General features: G+C 55.3%; 1 protein-coding gene across 7 annotated transcripts in view; it reads left to right on the top strand.

Moving 5' to 3' along the window:
* Positions 1–502: 502 nt before the first annotated feature.
* Positions 503–21,876, top strand: part of LOC102050566 (receptor-type tyrosine-protein phosphatase kappa-like) — a 32,504-nt gene continuing 11,130 nt past the window's right edge. The window contains exons 1-11 of one of the 7 annotated variants that reach the window (XM_055698822.1): positions 503–5,093; positions 12,546–12,728; positions 14,079–14,321; positions 14,457–14,699; positions 16,662–16,904; positions 18,978–19,268; positions 19,658–19,755; positions 20,233–20,425; positions 20,653–20,764; positions 20,894–21,140; positions 21,426–21,465. In XM_055698822.1, the coding sequence (XP_055554797.1) occupies positions 4,991–5,093; positions 12,546–12,728; positions 14,079–14,321; positions 14,457–14,699; positions 16,662–16,904; positions 18,978–19,268; positions 19,658–19,755; positions 20,233–20,425; positions 20,653–20,764; positions 20,894–21,140; positions 21,426–21,465 (1,996 nt within the window). In that variant the 5' untranslated portion in view covers positions 503–4,990. Of the gene's footprint in view, positions 5,094–12,545; positions 12,729–13,533; positions 13,659–13,757; positions 13,952–14,078; positions 14,322–14,456; positions 14,700–16,661; positions 16,905–18,977; positions 19,269–19,657; positions 19,756–20,232; positions 20,426–20,652; positions 20,765–20,893; positions 21,141–21,425; positions 21,466–21,876 lie in introns of those variants that run through there. The other 6 variants (XM_055698823.1, XM_055698826.1, XM_055698824.1 and 3 more) reach the window with 6 other exon arrangements.

Consider the following 21,876-nt stretch of genomic DNA (forward strand, 5'->3'; position numbering starts at 1 on the left):
ACCAACTAAAGTCCCTTCCCAACCTCGTGGTGGTAGGCTGCCTGCCAGGGCCAGCCCCACGTCCTAGCAGGCACAGGGCAGTCGCCAGCCCCAGCACCAGTGCCACCCCAGCACCGGTGCCACCCCAGCACTGGTGCTCACCTTGCATGTGCTGAGGTGTAGAGCAAGGCCAGGGGTAGCTCTGGTCAAGCAGCAAGATGTATAGTCAGTCCTGCCCATCTCATGTCACCTGTCCAGGGTCCTGGAGCAGCAGCAGTGTCCTCCGTTCCTGTTCCTTGCAAGCAGCTTCTGGCCTCCTTGCAGATCACAGAGCAGGTCTTAGAAAAGAAGTGCTGGGCTCTGGGGATGAAGCCTGGGAGCAGAGCATCCAGCATGTGGGTAGCAAAGAGGAGCCCAGCTTTACGGTACGAGGGTCTGCTTTGGAGTGGTGGCCAGGGACTGTGGGATCCAGCAGCGGGGGAGGTAAAGGCATGAGGTGTCAGCATGGCTGGGAGGGGGATTAAGGGTGCAGTGGGAATCCAGATGTGCATGACAATCTGATGTGCCAGCTGAGAGACAGAGACCTGCTGGTGCCAAGTGCTAGAGGGTTCTGGCAGGTCCCCTTGGACCTTCTCTGCCCAGGTCATCAGGACCTGACTCACCTTCAAGGCAAAGGCTGTGACCATAGATGCCTGTCAGGGCTGAAGCAATGCTGGCAGCTCTCGGAGGCTGCTGTGGAAGACTGGGAAGTGAGGAGGCACCTGAGTGCCAGAGAACTGCCAGGCTGCCTTGGGGACAGGCTGGGAGAGCTATGGTGGGATGCAGGTGTGGGCAGGACAGGCTGGGACAGGTGGGAGAGAGATGCACATGGAGTCAGGACAGGGAAGGAGAGGTGGGATGAGGATGTGCACAAGGCAGAACAGGTGGGGAAAGATGGCACAAGGATGCACATGGAGTCAGAACAGGCAGCCCCAGCACGAGCACAAGGCCCTGGGAGTCTACAGCCACAGCAAAAGAGCTGTTTTCAGAGGCGGAACCCTATGGCTGAGCCAGGACATCACAAACAGTTTCTAAGGACAGACCTGCAAGGCCTGCCATCCAGGAAGGCTCATGGGAAAGCAGAGGGTGTCTCACTGAACAGACTCAGTAGCCACCAGTATTAGGCCTGGCAGAAACGTGTGACTGTCACATCACCACAACTGCATGGCATCTGACAGAGAACAAAGAAGCTACCACGTTAACACAGCAGCTTTTTAAGGCACTAAAAGCTGAGCAAGGGAGGGGAACACCAGTGTGATGGAAAATGGGCTCATGCTCTGCTGGGATTGACCCTTCTCTTGCAAGGGCTGCAGGCAGCACCGAACTTGAGGGCAGCAGAGGGGCCAACATCTATGCAAGGGAGCACAAAGCGCAAGTGGGAATATGTGTTTGAAGGAAAAGCCACATATTGGGGAAGGGAAGGGAATGCCTTTCCTTCTCACGCTCTTCCTGGCAGCCAGACCTGATGTTCAGCATGCCAGCATTCAGCAGGCAGTGACACATCCCCAGGTCCTGGAAGACTCAATGCAGCAGCCAGGCAGTACAGAGCAAGGGCTGCCCGGCTGGGGATAGCGCTGCAACCCAGCTTTGGGGCCAATCAAACCATGTATGAGCTTATATTAACTCCTGAGAGCTTGTGCGTTCTCAGAACAGCTTTCAGAGAGCCCAGCTGCAGCATAGCCTGGGGAGAGTTCAGCTCCCGAGGTGGTGGCTGTCCCAGCCTGGGGTCACAGGAGCTGCTTCCCAGTTCCCTGGTTGGTGTGACCACACTGGTGGCAGCATCTGAGGCAAGACCAGATGCTGGGGTGCAGGCCAGTTCCCTTTCAGCTGGAGGAAGGACAGTGTTGCAGTTGCGGCACCATCCTGGGACTTAGCACTGAAATCAGCATCTGCCATGCAGACTTCCTTCCTCGCCCCCTTTGCTGACTCCCTCTCCGCCTCAGTGCCCCCATCTGTACAATGAAACCCACAAGGTTTTCTCTGAATGAACTTCAGTGGTAGCATTGCCCATGAGTGGCTTTCTTGGCCCACAGCCCCTATTTCCCCTTGCTGCCATGCTCATGGGGCAAAAGCCAGTCTCTCTGCACCAGCGTCTGCACATGGTCCATGGGCAACAGTGCAGGAGGGATTTAAGTGAGGACAGCAAGGCAGGTACTGGTCCTGGAGAGCATCGTGCAGAGGAGTTGTGCATGTGGGTGCAAGCACTGACTTCCAGCTGTGGGCAGGAGGCCAGGAACAGGCAGGAGCCCTTTTTCTGCAACACCTGGCCCAAGCAATGGGGCCCCTGTTTTAGACGAGGGATGCACACCTCTTTGTACCACCGATACAAAGAGATACAAGCTTGCAAAGATTTAAGGTGGCCTTTCAAGGCTCCTGGTATCAAAAGATAGGGAGGGACAAGCAGGGCTACCTGCCAGGGCCAGAGGTTATTTGAAACACAGGCCCCTTCAAAGAAGTCATGTCTAGTCATGACAAAAAATAGTATCAGGCAGGTAAGATGTAAAAGCTCAATAAGACAAACAGAAACAAAACAAAAAAAAGAGCAAAGAAGAGCCGGCAGAAGCAGCCAGCAGTCCTTTTTGCAAAGATGTCAAGAGCTTTACATCTGCCACAAAGTCTGTAGGGTCAATAAGAGAGCATGTCCTCACAGTGAAGGAGTAACATCCCCCAGGGTGGCAAGACGGCTGCAAAGTGTGGCCCAAATGCCAGTGCACTGTGATGTTTGTGGCAAAATAGGACATATGCATGGCAGTATGCCTGGACCCTGGCATCACAGCAGGACATTGCTCTCTGCCTACACCCTGCCAAAATACGCCCTGCCCGTCCTCCTGGCTGTGCCAGATGTGGAGGGTGCACTCTGCGGCAGGGTGACACAGGGGAGGCAGTGGGACCTGCCAAACCCAGACGTCCAGGGACACCTGCATCCTGTCTTGCTGCAAACAAGCCAAAGCTGTCTTTGTGGCTTTTGGTTTGCCTTGTCTGAACAAAGCATGTAGCTGGTGGACCCACTGGGGACAGCGGCACTGGCTTGCAACACCCCTGATCCTCTGTGCAGCCCAGGTTACAATCAAGGCTGGATTTTTTTGATGTAAAGCAAAGGGAAGTGTGAAGAGTGAAAGAATGAGAGGGCTTCCTGGAAACTGCCTGGGCCACCCTTCCTCCACGGCTTTTGAAATTTCAGATGGAGTAATGAAGAGCTTGTGGAGATGCCATATACTGTTAACACAGGAACTGACAACCATTGTGCTAGGATTGATGCACAGAGGGACCAGGGATGTGATTTTTTTCAGTCTTTTTTAATTTATGGAATTTCCCTACTCATTTTCCAAAGATTCCTACTGATAAAGCTTGCTTTTGCAGCCCTTTGATTATTTTGTGAAAGACCCAGAATCACCAAGGAGCAAGGAGAGGTGATATCTGAGTTGCTGCTGTTGTTGGGGCAGGGAGCAGTTGCTTCCCCCCACCTCACAAACCTCCCACACTGAGGCAGAGCACAGCTACCTCCCAGCTGCCTCCCAGGATGTGCCCTGCTCTCTGTGGGTAAGCTTCACATCTGAGCAAAGTAAGTAAAAAGGTAGCTTACTGGGGCAGACCACTGGTCCTAACAGCTCTGTTGCAGAAAGAGATGAAACAGACCAGGGAGAAGAGGCCGAGACTGCCATTCTGAGCATAGGAAGGCACAAGGAAGGTGGCCAGGCAGATTCCAGCTCTGCCCCTGAGAGGCAAAAGACTGCTGGAGTATCTGCCCTCAGGCACCATAATTGCAGAAAAAAAAAGCCCGATGAGACTTCTAGCATGTTTCGCTCAGGGTCAGATTTTTGGGGTGGCTGGGGGAGTGCATGTGGAGAGGGTCACCCCACACTGTCCTGCTCGATGCTGCTGAATAAAGGTGTCATGGGGTGTACAAATCAAACAACGGATGTGCATCAGCCGAAATCAGAGCCTGACCCCAGCCTTGGGAGTATTGGGCCTTGCTGCAGACCACAGTAAAAAGGACGGCCATGACAAGGGGCTTCAGCCTTGCTGCAAAGCCTCAGAGAAGATTTCAGGGCTTGTTTTTCTACAGCTGTGTGTTTCAGCGGGGAAGTATGCCAAGCACAGCCAGCAAGGGCTGCTGGGTGGCTGGGGAAGCTGGAGCACAAGTTCATGAACTCCTGCCCTGTGCCACCTCTTGATGGTTGGGTCTGCTGCTGTGACCAGTGCCACCAGCCTCCAGCCACACAGTTTCACAAGCAGCCCCTTCCCTGCCCACTGCCATGGCTGTGCCACCTTCTCACCCTTTCATGGTCATTCCCACTCCCACCATGTGTTGGCAACACAACCTGCCACAACCCATGGGCTCCAGGTCCCCAGAGCTCTCATCAGCTTGTTCCTGAGCATCTGATCTCAGTCCAGTCTTGAGCATCCAGCCACTCCTGCCAAAACCTTGGCTTTCCTGCCCATGGCATGCACTGCCAGCTAACTAAATGCCACTGCACTTTAGAAGTCCTTTTTATCATGATTCTTATCAGACAGTAACAAGGTGGCAGTTGTCTGATGTAGTCTCTGCTTGACTTTACTGTGTGAGTATGGAAGCTACATCTTCCTGCAAAACCCCAGCCATGAACCAGCACACCTCACAAGTCCTTCTGGGACTGCTAAGATCTGTGCCAGGAAAGGAGGCAACCTAGCCATTGCAGCTAGTAATTGCTCTTGCCAGAAATCCTGAAAACTGTGGTTCTCAGACAAGATATCAGAAAACAGCTAGATTGCAAAAGGGATGTGAAGCTTCCTGGGTGCACAGAAGAGAACAAAAGCAACGCTGGCACTGGCAGAAGTTCCCTCTCCAATGAGGAAGCCTCTTGCACCATATGTGATTTCTCTGCGTGGCAGTTTCCTTTCTGTGCTTGCACTTCTTGCAATCAGACGTGTGTGCTGTTGAGGCAGCCAGAGGGTCTGAGACCTCAGTCCTGCCCTGGGAGCATAAGTAAACATGGCCCTGCGATGGACATTTCTCCTCCTCCTCACACCTCTGCTAGCAGCACAGGAGCAGGAAAACCCAGACCCCAACATCTCCGGAGAACCCCAGGAAACAGGTAAGAAGTGCTTTCTCCTCGCTCCGCTGAAGAGAAGGTTTCACTGTTCTGCTGCAGGTTTGCTGTGTACCTATACCATGTGCAGGATGCAATAGCTGCATCAGAGTGGACTGGAGCTGATGTCCATACCAGGACCCAAGAGACTCAGGCATTAGTTGGGTTGTGGTGGGGTAAGGCTCTGTTTGGGGGTGGAGGACAGCAAACCTCAGTGTGCTGGGAAAGCCTCTGCCAGGAATGAAATATTCCTCCACAAAGTGGGAAATGTCCCCTAGGAGCAAGAGGTGGTGGTCTCTCTTTGCACAGTGTGCAGATGCTCTGTCCTCACTGCAGTGGAGATGGGTGCTATTGCCCAGCAAAGATCTGAGGAGCCATGAGCTCAAGCCTGTGTGTCCAGGAGACCCTGGGAGCAGGAGTTATGATGTACTCCAGTTGCTCTTTAACAGGTTTCCTTGGTGCTGGAAGGCCAGGGCACCCCCAAAGCTCTTCTGGGCTCTTCCTACACAGGTTGCACACTTTCACCCCAGCAGAGTCAGTCTGTGGGTTCACGTTATCCGACCTCACAGGAGGCTGCACTGTCTGGGGTCTGAGTTGTGGTCCAGGGGCCGTGACCTTGTGTTGCTCTGCACATGCCTGAATCAGAGTATTTCTCTAAATCAGTCTTGCTGGAGCTAAGTGATGAAAATCATTAAACTAGCATCGAATTGTGTTGTCCTGTTCTGCTTCTGGGATGCATCTGAGCTGACACAGGCTAGAGAAACCTGCCAGTTAAGTGCCTTGGCTGTGATAGAGACCGGGGAATGGGACCAGGATCTTTAGTTGTTGATGTGAAATGACAGTAGGGTCTGTACTGTGTGATATGGGCCATAGAGGCTCATTCCCAGGGGAAATGTGTCCCTGGGGTTGCAGGGAGCATGAGCACAGCACACTGTCACTCAAAACACCAAGAGTGAAACGTGCAACAGAGGCTATCCTCCTTCCCAGAGTGGCTTCCCCTTTCCCAGATCCCCCACCGAAGCTGTCCTCCCAGGCTGGCACGTGCACTTGTGTCCAAGCATTGTGTGGCTTTCCAGCTTGTTTGCACGGTGCACACTAAGGCCATACCATGTGCACTGGAGTGCAGTGGGGACCTGGTGGCCAGCAGACTCTTGGCATCTTGGTCTGCACATCTTGGTCACCCAGATGCCCCTGGATGAGACTGGGGCTGCCAGCAGCAGAGATAGTATTGCTGAGTTTGCACATTGGTGTTTGTGAAAAGAGGAACCAAGCTACAAACATTTGCCAGCCCCACCCAGCAGAGCAGGCAGCCCTGCCTGTATCCTCAGCACACAGGTTCATCCCACCCAGGACCTGTGCAGAGGCCACCACATGGTAGATGGAGGGCCTTCTTTCACTGAGGGACAGGGCAAGGCTAGGATGGGGCAGGTTAGGGTGGAATGGGCCTCTGTGGGGCAGACAGTGGCAGTGGCGCAGTGTAAAGCTGTTGAACAGAGACTGGAGACACAGGGACAGGACATGACCCAGGAGTCCCCCTTCCCCAGGGTCCCTGAGCATCTCCTGTGACCCTGGCAGATGTTAGGGTACAATCAGGGAGGGGGAACAGTCAAGTGGGAACGGTGGACAAGCTGCTCCCACTGCACATTGCTGTACCCTTCCAGGCATTCCCTGCCATAGCAGAGCTGCGTCCCGGCGCTGGGCAGGGGGTGAGGGTGCATGCTGTGTGGCTGGAAGCCCAGGTAGGAGCAGAGCAGCTGCAGGCAGAGGATGTGGTTGGTACATGTGGTTCATGTGTGAGCCTGTGCAGTGCTGCTGCTCTGCTCAATCTATCATGGGGCCACCGTGCAATGAGCAGGGCTCATTGTCTCATTGTCCTATTGTCACCTTACTGTTTTGCAGTGCTGTTCTTATGGGGTTTTTCTCACCCCTGAGATGCTGCACCAGTACAAAAGCCTCATCCCATTACAGTCCCAGTGCACCTGTGAGGCAGGTTGAGAAGTTTCTATGGGATATTTTCCCTGCGGTCAAGGTCTGTGATCCAGGCTGTCCCTTGCCACTTTCTCATCAGCCTTGCCTGACATTGTGCAGCAATTTAGTAGCAGCTAACCAGAAGCCCTAACTAGAGGTGTAGCTGCAACACCTCATGGGTGCTTGGGTGCTTGGTAAAATAAGGCTACGCTTAATCTGAAAGGTTTTGTGCCAGTGGGACTCGAATTTCAAGCACTGCCTAGAGTGAATCCTGTGGGAAACACAAACCCTAAGAGATGCTGCAGAGGAGTGCCTTGGGGATTGACACCCTTGGAGCTGTGAACTGTGTGCTCCACCATGCTCCCACTTTACATTATAGATTCAGGAAACAAGTATTTCACCTCCTGTTCTTAAAACCCTGCCAGACGCCCTGTTGCATGGCAGAGCAGTACAGATTAAAGTGCCACCGTTTCCATGCTCTTCCCATGGTGCCTTGTTCAGTGACCTGCTTCACCATCTCCTTTCCCTGGCACTGCTCCCAAGCAGATCAGCCTGGAGGTCTCTCTGCCCCTTCCCCTCCCTAACACTGCCCATCCCTCTTAAAGATCCACTTGGAGCTTTGGTTGCTATTGAAGAGTACAGAGATGCTTTAAGACCCTAGGATGCCTCCTCGGTGGCTTGCAATACCACTCTCCACTGGTGGAAATGGTGGTTGCTTTTCTTAGCTCCTCTCAGTGAGCACGTGGCATCCAACACAGCGAGACTCCAGTGCACTTTGCTGTCATCTCTGTTAGCTGCTGGAGCTGCCATGGGAAAAGGGTTGAACTTTGCCTGCTGCTCCTTACATTTCACCTTCTCTTTTATGCTTTGTGTAGGGCACAATATAAGGCAAGAAAGTACATCTTTTGCTGGTAAGCAAAGGGCTGAACCCAGAAGCCTGACCTGAATTACCAGCATAGCTATTTCTCCTTTCTCCTGATGCTTCCCGGCATGTGCTTCTAGGGCATGCCAGCACTTTGCTTTGCCTGCCACTCATAACTCCCCTTGCAGCAGGGACAGGCAGTCCAGGTATTTCTGTACAGTGCTGCCTGTATTCATGGATATTAAGCAATACTAAGAAGGAGAGTATTCATTTAATAGTATCAATTTGGAAAAAAAAAAAAGTAACAGTTAATCTCTGACTGTATGAGGCAAACAAACTAACCTTCTGTTACCACTGCCTAGGCGTTCAGCATTCTCCATTTTGCAGCGAGCACACATTGCATATTATAAGAGGTGCCTGTCTGGTCACATCTACACGGTATTTTCCAATGAGAGGTGCCTGTTTGGTCACTTCTACACCATATTTTCCACACGGAAATTTCACTTGTGTCAGCCTCTTTCCTGCAGTTGGGGGTGGAGGGCCTGTGGGCGGCTTTCTGTGTACCATAGTGCAGGGTAAAAACCAGTGTTTGATGACTGTTTCTTTAGTCTCCCGGATGCTGTTAGTCCCTACAAGACTAGAAGCTGAGTGTTTCTTTCCCCTTTCTCTCTGCGCACCCTCCCTTCTTCAGCAGTGCCCTGTGCCCCCCCACAGAGGTGTGTGCATCCGTCTCCTTTGCACAGCATGGTGGACATCCAATACCCTCTGACTCACATGTGCCACAGCTCCCCGTGGCCACCACCAAAGCGCACAAACAGCCACCCTGGGCTACAGAAAAGGCCCCTTTGCTCTGAGGAGCTCTTTTTCCATGGCAAATGTTACAGAGTGATCGGGGAAGGAGTGTAAGAAAGGATGAGAACAGAGGTGTGTCCCCCACCCTGTGTGTCCAGACTGCACCCAGCAGTCATGGATTTTTCTCCCAGTGAGTCCCAAGTGGTAATCACGCGCCTGCTAGATTTGGGCTTATTGGAGAAGTGAGGTTGAGTTGGATTGTGTTCAGCAATGTTCTTGAGACAAAAACAGATGTGAACAGAGGGCATCTTCTCTTCCCCCTTCTGTGGGGAAGCAGAGACTTCTAGGCTTTTGCCTCAAACAGTCAACAGAAAAGTCACTGGGAAGGGCTCTGAGCAGCTGCAGATGCTTGAATGCACATGGTATCAATGCTGTGACAAGCTGCATGTCTTCAGCTCCTCTGCAGCAGCAGAGGTGCAAATAAGCCCTGGAGGTGTTGTGGGGGCACAGGTGCTGCTAGCAAAATGTTCTGTGTGCAGGAGGTCAGTAGGCTTTGGCAGCCTCTCAGCTTGCCTTGCTGGTGTACACAAACCCTTTGCAAGGCAACTGAGCTGATTTTGCCTTATCCATCCCTCTGTCAGACAGCATTAATTCCCAGGCTGATTTCTGAGGCTGGTGCACTCCCCTACAGCAGTGCTCTCTAGGCTCTGGCTCCTCTGAGGATGGGGATGAGCTGTGGGTTCTGCCTGTCTTATCTCTCCCACCCAGCCCTCACGCTCTGCCTGGCATGGTCCATGCCCAGCATGGGTCTGGGTGGTGTATCAGCCCCTGCTTGCCCCATGTGTGAGCATGACAGGGCCACATCTAGCAGGCCAAAGTGCACAGGGGAGCCTGTGGAGAAGAAAAAAGGGGGACGAATGACCACCCCCAGAGCTCAGAGGACCCAGAAAGGGAAGGATGAGTTGCAGAGGACAGGCATCCCACCGGTGCTTGCAAAGAACCCTGCGGGCACTGCCAGGTACAAGGAGGCAGCAAGAAGGTTTGCCTGTGGGACTGCTAGCTGGTGTAGTCCTTGTGCCTGAAAAGGCACATGTGGCCGTTGACACACCGCTGGCACACAGGCAGTCTCTGCAGAAGCACATTTCAGCCATCTGCCCTTGCCTGATGCCACACTGGAAACCACACTGGATCAGAGCAGACACAGACAGGACTGAGGAAGCCTGGGAGAAAAACTGCACCTCTGCCAGGCCCTTTTCTCCTGAAGAAAAGAAAAGGGAAAAGGTGCTGATGTCTCTGGAAAAGGTTTAGGGCTGATAAATGCCCAGGTTTAAGAGAATCGATTCACTGGAACTCTGACAAAGCAGGCCAGCCTAGTCAGAAATGTGTGGCTGTTGTTCCAGCTGAGTCCAGGGGATCTTTTCACACCTGCTTACAGCATAGGACTCTTACACAGCACCTGTTTACTTGTACTTCAGTGAACCAACCATAACTAAGGGAAAGGCTGAATCAATCCGAAGTGCCTGTCAGCAGTAATCAATATAATGCTGAATTACACCTAATTTCAGCATGCAAAAGCTTCACCTTTTAGTAAAAAAAAATCATTAACTTTAAACATTAAGGACGAATTCTCCTTTGTACTACAGTAAGTCTGCACTCTATTACACCTCTAAATCAGCAACCGTGAGATGTAGCATTACTCCCGGACTTGGTAAGGAAGCACCATACAAGGCCTCTTGAACCTTTAGAGAGATTTGTTCATGGTTTTATCAGGAGCAAATGCTTTGCTACATGAAGGGCACTAACAGTTTTGGTGTGAAGCTTAGGGAGGGCTGGGACCAAGGCAGAGCTCTGGCATACAGCTACAACCACCCCTGCCAGCAGAGCATCAGTGTTTGTAGATCACTGCCCCAGATATCTCTGGAAATCTGCACCCGTGTCACCAGGTTGCACACAAAGGAGAACTTCTGTTTTCCTCCTGGCTTCCTGCTCAGCACGTTGCCAAGCCCTGTGCTGCCAGTGGGGTTTGTGCCACTGCGGCGACTGTAACAGCTACCAGGTTGCATGGAAGCACATGGAAAAGGAGCAACAAGCCCCCTTTGCACTGAAGGTCAAGACTGGGGCAGTCTGGGAGGGCCAGCTGCTCATGAGCACTCACAGCCCCCTCAGCTCCTAGGGCTGTCTCCACTGGAGGGGTTTCATTCACCCAAACTGCTTCTTGCTCGGTCAGGCCCCACAAACCTGTTTTCAAGCAATGATTGTTCACGTTTCTGCTGTGACTGAAGCTGGAAGGATCCCCATCAACAAATAAACTTTGTACAGGCACGATTTTAAAGCCCTGAAATGCAAAACAAAGCACTAAAAATGCCTTCACAAGTAGCTCTCACTTGCCTGAAATAATTGCTTCTCCATTTGCCAATCTGGTGGTATTTTATTCCATTTATTTGGCAGGGACTTTATTGTGGCTGGGGTGATGCAGCTGTTGTGGTCTGTTGGCCTGCTGCATGAGGAGCGCAGGGCAATCAGGGTTTCATGGTGAGTCCTAATGTCATTTGGGCGTGCTGGGAAGCAGAGCAAATTCACTGTGCCTGGCCTGGCTGCACCCCAGAAACTCGGGAGAAAATTTGGGTACTTACAGCAGAATTTGTTGGTTGAAAAGGGCTCGCAGAGAGGTACATTCCTTGTTACATGAAAACTGGTATCTGGTCAGAAGGTAGAGACCAGGTTAGTGCCATGCAGAGAGAAAGCAGCACTCCTGTCTAGCAGCTAACGGAAAGTGAAAATTTACTTCCATCAGCTGCCCAATCTACGTGGTGAAAAATGCAACTAAACATACAGCTGGTTAAATATGTACCTGCAGTTCCTGTCAAGTCTTTTCTGCCTACCCAGATGTGGGGGTGTTGCCCCTCCTGAGTGAGAATGGAAGAATATGAGACAGGAGGTACCCAGCCCTTGGAGCGAGGGGCTATTTTGGGCAAGAGATAGAGAGGAAAAAAGAAGTGTAACTGACAGAGCTAAAGCAAATTGGCAACTTGAGCAGGCTTTTCGCTGCAAATAAGCACGAACGTGGGTGTGAGCAGGTAGTGCCCAGCAGGATGGCAGGAATGCAGGTGAGCAATAAGATAAGGGGAGTGTGGTGATGCTGGTGTTCTAGTGTAAGGGATTGCAGCCTCATGAGTGCTGCCTGCCAGCAAGCAGACAGTTGTAGAGAGATGTGCAGCTGAAGAGGGCTGTGTCATCCTATTTTAGGGGAGGCCACCTCCTAACCTGATACCTTCTCATGCACCTGGTTTGTGCTGGGTGAGCAAATCTAGGGGACATGCCTACCAAGGCACAACAAAGCAGTCCCGTGTTGGGTGAAGTGCAGAGAAAAGGCTGGGTGCATGGGGTGGGGTGTGAGCTTTGTGGCCAGTGCTGTGAATTTACATGTGGAGGTCTGAGGACAGGCTGCTGGCAGCTGCCTCGAGGGCCAGAGGTGGGAGGGTGAGCAATGCCAGCATAGACCCTCTGGCTCTGGCTCTCCCCCAGCTCCTGTCTCTGGGGGACAGAGCGAGGGGAGAGCAGCAGCCGCCGCGCTGCTGGATCCCTCTGGCCGGGACCCCTCCACAGCACCTGTGTGGGCAGGAGGGCCACCGGGTAACCCGCCCGCTCCGCACCTGAGGGTGCAAGGAGTATTAATGTCCCTGGGGTCCAGGGCCGCATCCTGGGAGGTGCCCATCTCTGCCGCCCCTCTGAAGGGAGGGGGACCAGCAGCCCTCTGTATGGGGCCTCCTCCCCCCCCGAGGACACTGCTGAGCCCAGCGGTGCTCGGGGCTCTCCCTCACGGCCTTTGCACACAGGAAGGTGTGAAGTTCCCTCCGACTGGGACCCCAGGCTGCAGTTCACCCCGGAGCAGAGCAGCTACGCCTTGAACGATTCGGTGCAGCTGAGCTGTGCTGGGGAGTATGTGCCATCGGTCCCCCACATCAGATGCGTTTCCAGAGGGATGCAGGCCTTGTGGAACGGGACTGCTACCTGCAAGGGTAAGCATAGCCCCCATCACCCTGACCCGGGGTCCTGCCCTGGGGGCAGACCCCCCGTGACATGGTCGTGCTCCAGCCTCACCTGGTGACAGGCCAGCAGCGGGAGATGCAGACGCTTTGGCTTTCTCCACTGTCCTGGCAGTGTCCGGGCATCTTCTATCTCAGTCCCTTGCTGCGGGCAGCTGCCGGGTCTGTGCTCCTGGGGAGGGGTTCCAAGGGGGAAGCCTTGCTGGCCAGCGTCTTCTGGCTCCAGATGGAGAGCTGCAGCTGCGAGGCTGGGAGGAGGAGGAGGAGCAGTTAGAGGGCTGCAGCTTGAGGCTTCGGCTCTTTGAGCTGCGCGAGAGTCCCGTGTTCCCCTGGGAAGCCTCTCTGAGGGTTGGGTGAGCTCTGGTGGGGGAGGCTGTCACTGCTGCACTGTTCAGCTGGACACGAGGGGGGCCAAGGGAACAGGGTGTCAAGCACCCCATGCGTAGCTGGAACCCAGGGAAGGCTTGGGAGTCCTGGAGATAGGGGTGATGACAAGCCCTGTGCCCCTGGACAGTGCCTGCACACGCGGTGCTCCCAGAGGCGCTCCCTCGGCTCTGTGTCAGGGTGAGTGGTCAGAGTCATGGGGAGGAGAGAGCTGTCCCAAGCCTCCTCTTGTCACCTCCCCAAAATACCCCTCACCCAATCTTACCTCTGATGGACACATGCCAACGGCCTGTTTGGTGGGACCCAAGACCCCAGAGGGCACCAGTGCTTGGGCATGACAAACAGAATGAGGAAGTGACTCTGAGCTGCAGCGGTGGTTTCCAGCCACCCTTCACCCACGTCCAACGTGCAGGGGAGCTCAGCCACTGAACTACTCTGCATCTGTAAATGGAGATGCGTGGCTCAGGAGGAAAAGCAGTGATGCCGGGGTCCCCATTCGGGGAAACATAGTGTACATGGGTAAGCAGGGTGTCAGGAGGTGCCTCCTAAGGAGCTTCTGTGGTCAAATCCCACCCCATTCATCCATCTCTGAGCACTGACCATCACCACTGTGGACAGGGATGCGCTTCTGATGCCTGATCAGGGCCACTCAGATCTCCCTGTTTCTGATACCTGGGACCTTTCCTCAACTGAATTCTGGCACATCCTCATCCACCACCTTCCTGGTCAGGCCCCAGCCCTGGCTGACCCTCACCCACAAGGAGAGCTCCATCCTAACAAGCCCCACTGAGGGGTCACATCCTGTCAGATGGGTGCGTCACCTTCCCTCTCCCTTCAGGGACCAGAGGAATTGCTGGGGATTGCTGATACCCCACCACCTACCCCTGACCCTCCTCAAAACATCCTGACCCAACTAACACCCACTTTCACCTCTACCAGAAATGTGCCAAAGGCCCCGCTGGGACTCAAGGCTCCGACTGACACCAGACCAAGAGAATTACAGGAAGAACGAAGAAGTGATGCTGAGTTGCACTGATGGTTTCCAGCCAACCTTCACCCATGTCAAATGTGCGAGGGAAGTGCAGTCCATCAGTCACGGGAAACCTGTATACAGAGAGGTTTGGAATAGAAGGGACAGCAGAGGCAGATGGATCCGCATTCGATCCAGCGTGGAGTGCATTGGTAAGGGAGGCATGAGGAGCTCTCCTGACTGCCCCACTTTAACATAGTCTGAATGACTTTTGATACCTCACCACCTACCCCTGACTCTCCTCAAAACATCCCACTCCAACTAACACCCACTTGCATCTCTTCCAGAAATGTGCCAAAGGCCCCGGTTTGACCAAAGACTCCAACTGGCACCAGACCAGGAGAATTACCAAAAGGAGGAAGAAGTGATGCTGAGCTGTCCTGAGGGTTTCCAGCCGTCCTTCACCAAAATCAAATGTTTGAGCAAAGTCCAGGTCACGAGTTATAGGAGACCTGTATACAGACACCCATGGTTTGGAAGGGACGTCAGAGGTGACTGGATCCCCATTCAGTCCGGTGTGGAGTGCATCGGTAAGGGTGGCATCAGGAGCAGATTGGTCATCTACTAGGGCAGGATACTGCGAATGTGTCTGGGTGAGAGTCAGCATGGGAATGTCATGATTTTCCCTTGAGACCAGTGCTGTTTGGTTTGATGACTGTGAAAGCAGGTCCTGCAAGGGCAGGATGAAATGTGTCCCATTGTGCTCTCCCATGGCACCAAACGATGACCACAGTCACACACCTCAAAGGGTGCAATGAGAGTGGTGATGCAGCCCAGCTGGGGACACACTGTCCTCCGCTTCTGTTACCCCCACCATGTCCTGATGATTGAATGAATGGAGGCAAGTTGTCTTACTGGGAGAATTGTCCCAAAAGATCACATCCAGCTTCTGGGAGCACCATGACCCCAGACTCCTCCTGCTCCCCTTCCAGAGAGCTGGAGTGACCAGTTTAACTCTCTCTTTCTCTCCCACCCCACTGGTGAGGAGCAGGGCTGTCTGACCGCAGCACCCTTGCAAGGCTGGGGGGGGAAGGGAAGGGAGTGACCCTCTCACAATGTTTCCTTCACAGAGGTCTTCCAGGTTGTCCCTGGGACCTTGGAGATTTCAAGCACCAGCATCAAACTGAACTGGACCTGCCGGCTCCCTGACACCTGCCAGCACATGCGGGTGTGGGTGCACTGGGGGTGCTGTGGGAAAGACAGGATTGGGCTGGATGGTTGGGGGTGGCTCATGCCCTGCACCAAGCCAGTTTGCCAGTCATTCCCTGGAGGTTGCAGGCATGAATCAGGTATGAATTCATGCATTGTGAATCAGGGGAATGGTCTTCAGGGAGCAGGATGACAGCTGTCTGTGCACGTCCTGTCCCCAGGTGTGCCCAAGGAACACTGTGCCTGCTGAGAGCAGAGCAAAAGGGAAATTGCTGGCTGGCTGGGCCTGGGCGTGGGCAGCAGCTGGGTGCCTGTGCGTGGGGTAGGTCGCAGCTGTGTGACAGTGAGACACAGCTTCTGGGTACTCAGCTGGACATCTCTTGCCTTCTGCAGTCAGGGTTTTTTGAGAGCAAAGCCTGATGCTAAGTGGCTTGTTCACCAGCATGTCTGTACTTCTTCATGGCTGTTCAGAAGATGGTCTGAATCTTGTGAGATCCTTTCTCTGCCCCTTTGGGAGAAATAAGATTGTGTTTTAAGCACTTTGATGCCTCTCAGAGTACCTTGTAGAGGCTGGAATTGGGAAGTGCTCCTTCCCAGGTACCAGCATCCTTGCCTGTAGGAACCACTGCCATAAAGCCTCCCCCCAGATCACTCAGCAAACTCCTGGGACAGGCTGTGGCTGCTCAGCCCAGAGGATGGTGAATGTGGTGAGGAAGGGGTGTGGAGGAGGAGCAGGGCTTGTGCCAGGGAAAAAGGGCCGGAGCTGTGGTAAAGCAGAGGGTGTGAATGGAGAAGGCATTGCTCATCTGCATGTCCCACTGCATGGTGGCGTGGGGCAGGAGGACAGTAGCTGAGGGACTGACTGAGCCAGCACAGGGACCCCAGAAGTGTAACAGGGACATCTCTGAACCCTGTGGTAGTGATGAACCATGGCTGGAGAGACATCCGCCCCAGCAGGACTGATGGTGCCATGGCCCATCAAGGGCAACCTGAGCTGGAGTGGGTGACATGTCTGAATGAGTGGTCAGAGGGTGTCTTCTAGTGCAGGGGTGATTTTCCTGGGAAGCTCCCTCGTGTGGGCTATGGAGGAGGTAATGTAGTGTCACTGGACACAAGGATGGATGGGGCAGATTCATGGATGAGTGATCATTGACGCTTCAGGTACACAATGAGAGCCCCATTACAGCAAGCCTTGCCTGTGGGTCACATCCTGGCAGATGGATGGCACCTTCCCTCTCCCTTCAGGGGCTGGAGGGATTGCTGGGGAATTCTCTTCCACCAGGCACCCATGCATCACCTCATCATCTCCCAGCCCAGCTAACACCCACCTTCACCTCTACCAGAAATGTGCCAAAGGCCCCGCTGGGACTCAAGACTCCGACTGATACCAGACCAAGAGAATTACAGGAAGAACGAAGAAGTGATGCTGAGTTGCACTGATGGTTTCCAGCCAACCTTCACCCATGTCAAATGTGCGAGGGAAGTGCAGTCCATCAGTCACGGGAAACCTGTATACAGAGAGGTTTGGAATGGAAGGGACAGCAGAGGCAGATGGATCCGCATTCGATCCAGCGTGGAGTGCATTGGTAAGGGAGGCATCAGGAGCTCTCCTGACTGCCCCACTCTGCCCTTCTTGAGCTGTCCTCCAGCTGTACCTGCACGGGAGGTTCCAGGCTGTCTGCCTGCCTGGGGAAATGGTATATGCTGCTCAAAGCGGTGTTGAGGCAGCCCCTGAGCCCACCCTGAGTCCAGCCTGTGGTTCACCAGTGGGTGGGATGTTCTTGCTGCAGGTGTGAGAGATAAGGGTTTTCTTGAGGGCTTCTGGCAAGATGGTACGCACAAGGGAGAGAGGCATGAGAGGGCTTTGTGTGGTCTGTGTGGTATCACAGTTGGGTGAGGGGGATCAGAGGGCTCTGCTGCCTGTTTCCTCTCAGACTGCGCAGCTGTGAGTACCACAGCTTGCTCCCTGTGGGTTGGTACCCTTCAGGCTCTGAGTTGTGGTGGCTACAGGCTTGGCACCATCTTCTCACAGCGTGGGGCACTGAGGTCCCCTCCAAGGGAGAACAGGACAACAATGGGCTGATTAGGAAAACAGCTGAGGGGTCCCATAATTTTTGAAAACAATAGCCTTCTGCTGCTCTCCAGCTCAGCAAGTGCCCTGAGACCTGGGCCACAGCAAGAGGGCTTGGAACTGGTTCACTGCAGGAGACTGTGAACGTGGATGGTGTGGAGAGGTCTGTGGGAGGGGGAGGGGATGCTTCTTCTGTGACTCCCCCTGGGGCCAGGTTCATGCCATAGCCCAAGATTTTAGGGTGTCCCGTCTGGTTCCCATGGGTGTTTTGCTGACTTCATGTGGCAGGTTCATAGAATGACAGAATCATTTAGGTTGGAAATAACTTTTGAGATCATCAGGTCCAATCATTAACCCAGGACTGCCAGGTCCATCACTTAAAACTATGTCCCTAAGCACTGCATCTACATATTTTTTAAACATCTCCAGGGTTGGTGATTCCACCACCTCCCAGGCAGCCTGTCCCAGTGCTCCACCACCCTGTCAGTGACAACGTTTTTCCCGACACCCAACCTAAACCTCCCCGGCACAGACTGAGGCCGTCTCCTCTTGCCCTGTCACTTGTCACCTGGGAGAAGAGACCGACCCCCCTGCCTACACCCTCCTGTCAGGCAGCTGCAGGGAGCCACAAGGTGCCCCCGAGCCTCCTCCTCTCCAGGCTGACCCCCCCCAGTTCCCCCAGCCGCTCCCCACCAGCCCTGTGCCCCAGCCCCGGCACCAGCCCCCTGCCCGTCTCTGGACACGCTGCAGCCCCTCTGCGTCCCCCTGGCAGTGAGGGGCCCAACCTGAACACAGGAGTCGAGGGGCGGCCTCGCCAGTGCCCAGTGCAGGGGGACAGCACTGCCCTGGCCCTGCTGGCCACGCTGTTCCCGGCACCAGCCAGGATGCTGCTGGCCTCCTTGGCCACCTGGGCACACGGGGGGCTCATGCCCAGCCGGCTGCCAACCAGCCCCCCCCAGCCCTTTTCTGATGGGTACCTTTCCAGCGTTCCTAGGGCTTGAAATAGCCCTGCCTTCTTAGATGCCACAAGGCACCAGGGTCAAATGTTGCTCCATCAGTCACTGTGTGAGCTTTGTGCATAGTATGAGCCCCTCATGGGTGCTCCAGTCCCTTGAGCTCCTGTACTCCTGGCCTTTCATGGGGGAAGCAGCTTGGGGCCCTTTTTCCCCTCATGCTCTTCCTGGGTATGCGGTGCATGAGGGCTGTTCTGTACGGTGTCCTAGAGCACCATCTCTCACTACACTTGTCAGGGAAAATGAACCTTTCTCCTGGGGTCTATGCAGAGCAGGAAAGGGCTAGGTCTTTCTAAGAGCTGCATCTATTGGACTGTAGAGATGCTGGGACCCACAGACCCCTCCGTTTTGATCCAGTGGGGAAAACTACCTTGAGCAATAGTAGTCCACACATTTACCCACATTCCTTTCTGTCCAGACTTCTGCTCCCCTTCCAGAGAGCTGGAGTGACCAGTTTAACTCTCTCTTTCTCTCCCACCCCACTGGTGAGGAGCAGGGCTGTCTGACCGCAGCACCCTTGCAAGGCTGGGAGGGGAAGGGAAGGGAGTGACCCTCTCACAATGTTTCCTTCACAGAGGTCTTCCAGGTTGTCCCTGGGACCTTGGAGATTTCAAGCACCAGCATCAAACTGAACTGGACCTGCAGGCTCCCTGACACCTGCCAGCACATGCGGGCGACCTGCCGTCTTGCAGGGCCTTCCCCCCGTCCCTGTGAAGCTGAGGAAGTGGAGGGAGAGGAGATGCTACATGGCCAGGAGGGAACATTCATCTGCCCCCCTCTGCAGCCCTTCACTGACTACACTGTCACCATCTCACTGCCGCCCAGCACAATTCTTTTCAAGTGGTTGGTCAGGACAGAGGAAACCGGTATGTGCGCAAGGGTTAGAAGAGAAGGGATGATCATGGGCTGTGCCACACGATAACAGATAACAGAGGTAGATAATGTCCCCTTTGCCCAGCAGTTCAGCATGATCATCCACTCCCTGCAGTGATGGTCCTGGAATCAGGGCTGCTTGAATCCTGTGGACTGTAGGGGAGCCCCCCGAGCACAGCATACCCCCTCCTCACTCTCCCCCTCCTCACCACACTATTGCTTTTCTTGCTGTGGTGGCACATGCAGCCTTTGTGAGGGACAAACCCTGTGTGAGGTGTCCCTTTGCAGCCTGTCCCCTGAGCCAGGAGCTGCCTGCACCCTGCTCTGGGCTCAGCCCTTCCCCACCAGCCCCGTGTGTGACCCCATCCTCCTGTGCTTCCAGTGCCGGACAAACCAAAGAAGCTGAGGCTGAGTCCGAACACGGGGTCTCTCAGGTGGAAGGCGCTGCCCCCCTGCAAAGGGGAGATCATCGGATACCAGGTACCAGGTGTGGTCTCCTTCACCTTGCCAGGCACCTCCTTGCCTGGAGCTCCATGAAGGCAGCCTGAGGAGAGTAAAGAAGGGAAAGCCATAATGACCTGTGAGATGAAAGACAAGTTGAGGGCTCCTCTTGTGGGGGATATCACAACAGTGCCTGAGGTGTTGCAATACCATAGCTGGCCTTGGGCTCATGACACGTATACACACCTCTTCCAAAGAGCAGCCTCCCTCTTGCCCTCAGCTCTTCACAGAGGCTTGGTCCTTTGCTCACGGAGGCAGCCACTGTGACATCTTGAGTGTTGGCTCCAGGTTCCTCCTCTCCTCCTCCTTGTCTGCTTTGTGGAGCCTTCCACGGCTGGGGCAGGCGCAGGGAAGGGGAGGCTGGCGCAGGGCTTTGCTCCGTCTCGGTGCGCTGTGGGCAGGTTCCCAGCGGGCGGGTCGGGGCTGCTGCCCTCCAGCTCTGTCCCCTGTCCCCAGCTGAACATCACGGCCAGGAGCGCGCGGGACGGCGGCTTGCTGCAGATGGAGCGGCTGCGGCTGAGCCGCTCGGTCACCGAGCACCCGCTGCCTGGGCACGGCCTCGGCCACAGCTACACGGCGACGCTACAGGGAGTCACGGCCATCGGAGCCGGGGCTGCGTCGCTGTGGGAGTTTCAGCCCGACGGCTTGGGTAAGGCCCGCTGTGTTCCAGACCCTCGGGGTGGCCCTGGCGTGTGCCCCGGCTGAGGCGGCTCTCTGTCCCCAGCCCGGTGGGCTCCTGGCCGCTGCGGACGAGCGGGGGCACAGGGGAGCTGTGCTCCACGGCCAGCGCTGCCCGGGGCTGCCCTGCTCCTGGCACAGCCAGCCCCGCCGCGCTGTGCTGCCTGCTGCTGCTCATCCGCTGGGTCTTGCCTCCAGACACGCCGCACCCTGCCGGCATCAGCTGCCGCAGCGTCCGTGACGTCTCCCCATCGCAAGGGACGGCCGTGCTTCCCCTCCAGCCCATCGCCCGTCCCCCCGCGGAGGTGAGGTGAGTGCAGCCTCCGGCGGCTCTGCTCTCCGCGGCCCCCGCTTGGGCTTCCCCCCGCAGCCGCCTCTGCCCCGCTCTCCCCGTCAGACAGGGCATCTCCCCCGGCCCTCTCAGCGCGCTGCCTTGCAGGGAGCACCAGCTGATCGTGGCCGCCACGCACAATGGCACGGTGGTGGAAGGCGCCTGCTCGGGGGAGCCGCAGCCCCTCAACGCCAGCCGGCAGCCCGACACCTACGTGGCCGCCGTGCTCAACCTCACCGCCCCCACGGACTTCGTGCTGGGTGCCGGGACCCACGGGCAGGGTTACCGCAACGCTGCCCTCCGCCCGGGCTGGGACTACACGGCCCTTCTCCGCCTCATCCAGCGCTCACAGGAGGTACTCGTCACGGGGGGAGGGGGGCTGCCGCTCTCCAGGGATGCTGCCAGCCGGGGACGGGACCCTCGGCGCGGTCTGGGCTGGGTGCCGATGGCAAGCAGCGGGGCTGCCCAGGCTCCGGTCCCGGCCCCTGTGCTGAGAGCCCAGGCACCTTGACAGGACAGTGTCCCCGGGGTCCTCGGCCACTGCTGGGGCATTTGGTGGTCATGCGTGGGAGGCCTTTGTCCCCAGGGAGGGTGGTGGGGAAGCAGTGGCCTGAGCTCTCCCTTCCGTCTCCTCCCACAGGCAGAGAAGTTCACCTGCATCTGCTACAGCTTCTCTCTCGGTAAGTAAGTGGGCTCCTCGCTCCCTGTGCCTGAGAGTCTCTCCTGCACGTCCCCTTTTCCCAGCCTGGCCGCTTCCCACGGAGTGGTGCTGGCCGAGCCCAGGAGCAGTAGGGTCTTGTGGTCTTACTAGCATCTTCCTGGAAGTTCTCTGGGTCTTGAGGATATCTATGATAGATGGGCTTTGGGCAACATCAGGCCTCTTGCACAGGTGTGGCACCAGTGGCAGCTGGACACTGTGTATCATCCCTGCCATTGTCATATATTGTGTCTTAATCCCAGTACTCCCCTGTTACAAGTACAATCCCAGAAATGCAAACACCTCACCAGGCTCTGGCTGTGCCTAGGGCAGTTAGGAAGACAGGGCCCACACTGGAGGGTATCACACCCAGGCAAGCACGCAGTCTTTCTCC

Source organism: Falco cherrug, chromosome Z, assembly GCF_023634085.1.
Source record: "Falco cherrug isolate bFalChe1 chromosome Z, bFalChe1.pri, whole genome shotgun sequence".
Taxonomy (NCBI): Eukaryota; Metazoa; Chordata; class Aves; order Falconiformes; family Falconidae; genus Falco; species Falco cherrug.